General features: G+C 33.6%; 1 protein-coding gene across 1 annotated transcript; it reads right to left on the bottom strand.

Moving 5' to 3' along the window:
* Positions 1–347: 347 nt before the first annotated feature.
* On the bottom strand, positions 348–3,687 carry LOC120211737 (ethylene-responsive transcription factor ERF024-like). Its single transcript, XM_039210220.1, has 2 exons — positions 3,391–3,687; positions 348–476 (listed from the first exon to the last, which is right to left on the bottom strand). The coding sequence occupies exons 1-2, from the start codon at positions 3,685–3,687 to the stop codon at positions 348–350; spliced, it is 426 nt and encodes a 141-aa protein (XP_039066151.1).
* Positions 3,688–7,601: the final 3,914 nt, after the last annotated feature.

The following is a 7,601-nucleotide window of genomic DNA, read 5'->3' on the forward strand; positions in this document are numbered from 1 at the left end:
TATTGTTTATATGTTATTCATTAACATTATAATTGTTATTACCTATTATCCAGTATGATAACACTTCTATGGTTTATATTTGTTTTTAATAAATTTTTATCTATTAAATTTAATTTTTATTTTCAAAATAAAATATTAAAATAGTATATTAAAAGATAACTGTAAAATGTATAAATATAAGATTTTAGACGTATTGTGATTTTTGAGAAAGAGATCACACTCGCGACAGCCGCAACACATTATGTAACGTCCGTAGCATCCGCAACCGCGACACCACAACCGCATCCGCAACAAAATCCGCAACCGCAATTTGATATTATACCATATTGGCAAGAACGTTCGGTATGTCAAAGATCATATCGTCGTCGTTCATTGTCCTCGATACTGAATAAAGCATCATTTAACGCCCTGAAAGTTGCCGCAGCAGAGCTAGCAGCCGCCTGGATATCCCGAGGCGAGTTGGAGGCAGGGTCGGTCTTGACATTTTAAGGGCCCTAGGTAAAATAAGAGATAAGTGCCCTTAAAAATAACTTAAAATTCAAAAATAAATTTCGATAAACGCCAAACAAATCTTTCATTAAAAATTATACGAGTAGATTCTATCACATTAACCAACATTATTTTACCAAATATATAAAGAGACATCTCAATTTTCCACTCAATTTACTCATATTATGTCTTAAATCATCTCTTAGTATTCATATTAGTCATATGTTCAATACTATTTTCATGTTGTTTAAGCCTTTGGCTAATATGTTTCCAATCACTTAAGCCATCATTTGCTAACAAACTTACATTACTAATCGATTTGAACAACTTACAACAAAAACAATATACTTTGTCAACACTTTTGGAATAAACTAACCATTTTCTATCACTAGACTCACCATTGCTCAACTTTCTAGTATAACATTCATATGAGAAATGTCTGTAATATTTATCAACAGGAAATTCAAGATCCATTTCTCTTATGGACCCTTTTTCAACTAATATATCCATCACATTATTACCAAGATTCTCCCAATTTATAGGATCATATATATTCAAATGAGGAAGTGTTTCTTCACCAATGCCTAAATTTTCAACATTTTCATCAATTGATACATCATTAAAGTCAATTGGATCATTCACTTCATCATCCACATTTTCATAATTTCCAGGATTTTCAGTATACAAATTTTCAGTTGATTAATTCAAAGTTTCATGAGAATCAGCCTTTTTAAACACAAATTTATCAAGAGCACCTTTTTGGGACTTCTTTAACTCCTCCTCTTGCTTCCTTTTTTTTAACGAGGATTTATCATGAAAGAATACAAGAATTTTAACGAGGTTCGGCAATGTGCTTACGTCATCAGTGCCTAGGCGGCGCTAGAAGTTTTATTCAATATCTCATAGGCGGTCCCTAACCCACATAATCGTTATTGGTATATTTATAAGTCATACCTAACAAGTTCTAATAAATAAGTATAAGAAAGGAACAACTGCACCTAGATTCTTCAATTAGAATTGTAACCCATTGGAGTAAGATAAAATTTCAAATTCCCAATTTAATAATTGACACAAATATTAATAGTTATAACATGAACACCAAAATAAAAACATCAAAAAGTATATTAAAGATACAAGGGTTGGAATAAAAAAAACTAAAACTTGAAGTTTAATTCAAAAAAAAAGGCTAATGACTACATCCAAAACCCTAATACTAACCTCAGATCTAACCTGAAAAAGACCCGACCCTTCGAATACCTCGCACTCCGGCAACCCTCGACGACGGATCAGCCTCTACTCACCCCCAAAACCACCGAACCTACCTCTCAAAACCTAGAACTAGGTATAAAACCAACATCTAAGAACCCTAGAACGTTTTAGCTATTCGGCCTCCTTCCCTATGACCTAACCGTCGACCCTAACTCCGGTGAGACCCCTCATTTCTCAGGTAAATTCTAGGCTTATTTATTTTTTTATTACGTCGAATATATGTATGAATCGTTACTATGCTCGACAAGGAAAAATATTATGTATTTGAACTAAAAAAACATAATCTCTCGATGAATTAGAAGTGAACCGATAAAAAAAAACACATACATTCAAACATAATAAAAAAAGAATAATATGTAACCTTTGGAGTATGCTATTTCTTGAATATGAGCGTTTACAATGTATTTTTGCTAAGATTTTTCCCTTGTTTCAATCTGTTTTTTCTCTTCCCGTTCGACTCCTCCCACCTCTCGTTGTTATGCTCCTTTTATTTATTCTCCTTAGATAAGATGATAAGGTCTAATGAGTAGGATTCCATTTTTTCTCTGATTTGGTAAAGAAATCCCAACTTTTCGAGATTTATTTTTTGTTTTTTAATCCTTAGTGGTTTAGGTAAAAATTTGAGTGGGATTATGGGAATGGTGACGCCAGACAGAATAGTGATTATCCTGTAGGCTAGCTCCGACAGACGATTCACAAGAGAAAATTCGCCCAAAAACCAGAGAAAAAAGTCTCTAGGGTTTAATAAAATATTATAAAATCAATAACTATCTCAAAAGCAGTCCACAAGCCGGACTGTTATAGCAAAAAAAATCGTCTTTATTCGAATTTTGCCAAAAATAGCAAAAATCGTATTTATTCGAATTTTGCCAAAAATAGCAAAATCCCGAAAATCACTCTAAATTGAAATTCGAAATAAAATAAGCAATCTCCCAAAAATCCGGTCTAAATCGGATTTAAATTGACTTCCTAATTAACAATCGAAATATTACCATAAATAGTAAAAAATAACTAAATCTAGTGATTCGGAGGGGAAAACGGCAGAATTTGAGGTTGAAAAAAGGCCACATGGAGCATAGCTCATGTGGAGAGCGTGCGCGTCGAAAAGAGCTTTCCGGATTGGGGTCTTATGCGCGATTCTGACACCTGTAGCCAAAGTTATGGCCAAAAGACTGAAACATACTCAAAACGACCCCAATAAGGAACATGTCACAATCAATTCCCGCCTTTGCGCTGATCTGCCAACTCATGGTATCTCAGCGCCATCAACGTGCAATCTGACAGCTCAGCATCATCTGTCTCGGATCCCCCTGCATCAAATGGTGAAGGCATGGGCTGCTTGGCTTCAAGTGGGAGCTGAGTTGTTGTAGCATGTGCAATGGAAAAGTACTTCACGTGGGGTCATGGGCTGTTGAATAAAATAAGAAAAATGTTGCTTACATTGATATATATTTTTATTATTGGATTAACTATATAATTATTCATTAAATTATGTAAAAATATTTGTTAATTATTAAAATTTAAAAATTATAAAATTATTATTATTTTTAAGAATGCCCCCTCTAAACCTGGGCCCTAGGCGATCGTACTCCCGGCCTGGGCTCAGGGCCGGCCCTGGTTGGAGGCCGGCACAGGCAGAGAGGAAGCGGAGTTGGGGAAGTTAAGCTCGGCATCTTGGCCTCTTAGGGCAAGTGCTGCAACATCATAAGCAATAGCAGCCATTTCCGCCGTAGGAAATGTGCCTAGCCAGATTCTGTTAGGTTTCCTTGGCTCTCTAATTTCCGACACCCATTTCCCACTTCTCCGACGCCTTACTCCCCTGAATAACTGGTGAATATGGCCCGTGGCACCACTGGAACTTGTAGCGGAACCACTTCCTCCACTGCCGCCTCTTGTGTCAGAACTCTTTTTGGACTTTGAGTAATGCATGGTGAGTAACAAATGGCGTGAAGCTTTGGGGTCTGAAGTTGAAGATGAGAGAATCCATTTATGGTGGTGTTGCAGAGAGAAGAATTGGAATTCCCAAAGCTCCACAATGAATGAAAAAAAGTGCAAAGCAGTCGTTGATGAACTGCAGTCTGAAGATAGGTGGGTTGTAAACCAGATATATGTTGGATATATGGGTTGGAGACTGCTATTTTGGCTGCTGAAAAACAAAGTATATCTCAACTCTGACTCTTTGATCATTACTTCAACGTCAAATTTTGTTCCCCAGACAATAATACTAAAGATTTCGACTGTACAATTATTATATTTGAGAAAACATGTGGCTTCTACAATCTTACTGCTCAAAACTTGTGTTGAGTAGTGTAAGTTTTTCCTTCTCGTCTATGTGAACCTCTCTACATTTACAATCGTTAAAAATGTGGCTCTCATAAGATAATTAATATTAGGGTAAAGTATACAAATGGTCTCACGATTATAGGTTGTTGCTTTATTGAGTCTTCAAACTATTAAAAGTTACAAAATGGTCCCTCGACTATATGATGTTGTTTTGTTGAGTCCCGACTATTAAAAGTTACAAAATAATCATCCAACTATTCATATGTTTCAAACTCCTATTTTTCATTAAAAAATTAACGATCTTCTGAGCTGGACGTTAAACTGCTGACTGAAATATGATAAATTTATATTTTAATGATGTCTACTAGCACCGCCGTTGCTTTCAAGCACTGACTCGTTGGCATAATGTTTCAAGCATCAACTCGATGACATAATTTAAACAGAGACTCGATCCACAAAATACAACTCAAACGGTTCTGGAATAAGATTTTATCATATCCCAGCGAGTAGTTAACATCCAACTTAAAAGACCGCCAATTTTTTAACGAGAAAGGATGAGTTTGAAACATATGAATAATTGGATGACTATTTTGTAACTTTTAATAGTTTGAGGACTCAACAAAGTAGCATCCTAAAACTTGGGGACCATTTATGTACTTTACCCAAAATAAAAATTACAAGGTTGGTGAACTCAAGTGTAATATTTTATTCATATAATAATATTAGTTAAGGGTTAGGTTATATTTTGATCAAAATAATAATCGACAATTAAATTAAATTTTAGTTTAATTTTAATAGTCGGAGATTATTTAGTATTTAAGTTTACTTAATATGTAAATACTTATTTTAATAATGAAGTCTTATTGAATAAGGTTTATTGGTGATCGAGTGTTTGATTCTATAACTATAGAGTAAGTCTTAACCTTTAGAATTATAAGAGAGAATGATTTTGGAGAGACGTAATCATTTTATGATCTTTGTTACTTTTGGGTTTTATGTTGCAAAAATGAGTTTTGTAGGGATATTAAAAGAGTAATTTGATATACTTTAGGATTTGATTTAGATGTCGGATTTTATGATACATGTGAAATCATATATTTGTATCATTTGTGATCTTTACGTTTATAATGAGTTACTACTATTATTCTTATTTGTACATGTAGACAAAGCTGAACAATATTAAATATTATTTCTTACTCATATCTTATTTTATGTTGATATCACTTTGATTATTTTTTTGCTACTAAATTCTAATATATTATAAGATTAAGGATAGATTAGAAAATACATATGAAGAGAAGTATCCTTAATTTATTTTGGACAATCATTCTTTAAACTTGAATGGTTCTTAAATTAAAATTTTTAATATTTAATATTCCTTCTATATTTTTGAAATGCTCACCCACGAATTTAGGTGATTATTAGTAATGCTCACGAAGTAGCGATATTATGACATGCATAGAGTGGGGAAATTTTTCCCTCTTATCCTATTCCACCAAGTGCCACATAAGATATTAGAAATATAAATACTTATGTTTCTCTCCATAAAAAAATCACAATATTATTGTGTTTCGAGTCTATTTACTATCCATTAGAAAATATCTTTGAATTGGAATCCATCAACAAGTAACCTTCTATCTAAAATAAAATGTGTGAATCATAAATCATCGTTCAACATCTTTTATCCATAACTGATTAAACTACCATAAATCATCAATTCATATATTTTATATCAATATTTAGCACGATAAGCGTGGACCGTCTTTTCTACCATGGTACCTAAACTCAAACGTGCAACCTCGTGCTCAATTTTAAAAACAAGGTTGAAATTAATTGATAAGAAGAAGAATGAAATTAAGTAATGCACATGATGGACCATTTGAAGTTGAAGAAATGGGAAAACGTGGTAAGAATAAGAAATAACGTGGCACAAAATGGGAAACACCAAAATACAAGCACAATAATAAATTAAAGTCAAATTAAAAGTACCAAGGGACGATAATTGTCGACCATGGGACGAACATAATGAAACATGCAACTTTAATCTTACATTGGTAAAGTTCTGTAGAAAGTAGTATAATTAATATTATTGTTGTTGTACATTTAATTATAAAATCATGAGAATTTATTTAGTGATTTCGGTAATTAATTTTTTTTTTTTAAGATTTTGAGTTTGAACACCTACGTCTATAGGGTGTGTACGTGTTGTCAATGATTAAGAAAAATCATAAACAAATACTATCCTATAATCACTCCAAACTACTAAAAATACATAAGAACTAACTAATTAGAAGACATGTCATATAATTGCATGTAAGCAGGGGTGGATGTATTAAGCTCATGTAGGAGCCATTTGAATACCCATTATTTCAGGAAAAAAATGTTAAATTTAATTTAGCATATTAAGGGGAGGAGAAAAAATAAATTACATATTCATTTTTAAAAAGAAACAGAGAATTAAAATTTTGGATCTCTATTTATAAATTTCTAAATCTATATTATGATATAGTGAGAATGATTATGATGTGACAACAACAATAATATTAACAATGTTCGTATTAAACTGATGAACTCGTTAAAAACCATACCAAACTACTCTCGAGCTTGCTACTTGTATTCCTTCTGCAACACCCACCGACCGATGCGGGTAACCCGATCCGATCTGGAGTATCACATTAGGGTCACCGGAGCGACCCACCGTAAAAATAGCGGAAAATTAAAAACTTTATTAAAACATGTAACTCATAAAATTATCAATATGCAGAGATAAAACAGATTTTCTGACTCATATATAAAACAAAATACAATTATATGCCCCCTAATCACAAGTATCATACTCTGCAAGCATTGCCGGAAGAACTCCTTTACTGATGTCGATAGATGCACTGATACGATTCTTTTAACCTAAAAAGGTGAGTAACAAAGTGAGCTTTAGGAAGCTCAGTAATACAATACTACCAGTTGATGCTACAGGATATGCAGATAAATTGAAAGTCATATAATTTCCTTATTGAATCTGACATATACCAGTTTTCGGGATAATATGGGGTTCTACTGGGTAGTTCATCGAGTAAAAGCCATAAAGATCTCAGTTCATAGGAAACATTCATAGTATCACATTTTTAGGAAGTCGAATAGGATGTCTAGTGTGTTCTAATCAAAACCAGTGAAAAGATATAAATCTTTTAAAACCATACCAGACCCTCCAACCATATTCCATTATGCAGTTTCCCATAACTGCATCCATAGGGGCTTACTCTAAGCACACATCAAAGGGAGCCAACCTAATGGAGCATCTTGAGGCTTGAGAGCCTACCCAAGAAAGTTCTCAGGGCCACGGGGCCTACCCAAGAAAGATTTCGGGGCGCAGGGCCTACCCAAGAATGATCTCAGGGCCGTAGAGCCTACAAAATAGTCACATTAGGTCCGTAAAGATTTATCAGCTTGATCAGAACTGTACCTCCATATTTTAGTCTTATCCAAAATCGGTATCTCAAAGATATAATTTGTACAGTAAGCAGAATTTCCATAAATCTGTAATCATCATAATCATATACCAG

Source organism: Hibiscus syriacus, unplaced genomic scaffold (genome assembly GCF_006381635.1).
Source record: "Hibiscus syriacus cultivar Baekdansim isolate YM2019G1 unplaced genomic scaffold, ASM638163v2 tig00109982_pilon, whole genome shotgun sequence".
NCBI classification, from domain to species: domain Eukaryota; kingdom Viridiplantae; phylum Streptophyta; class Magnoliopsida; order Malvales; family Malvaceae; genus Hibiscus; species Hibiscus syriacus.

Excerpts from the sequence above, each read along its gene's own strand:
- LOC120211737 (XM_039210220.1), bottom strand. The coding sequence starts at position 3,687 with ATGCATTACTCAAAGTCCAAAAAGAGTTCTGACACAAGAGGCGGCAGT. Across the intron at positions 477-3,390 it reads ACTCCGCTTCCTCTCTGCCT|ACCGACCCTGCCTCCAACTC; the intron begins GTGCCGGCCTCC and ends TAAAATGTCAAG.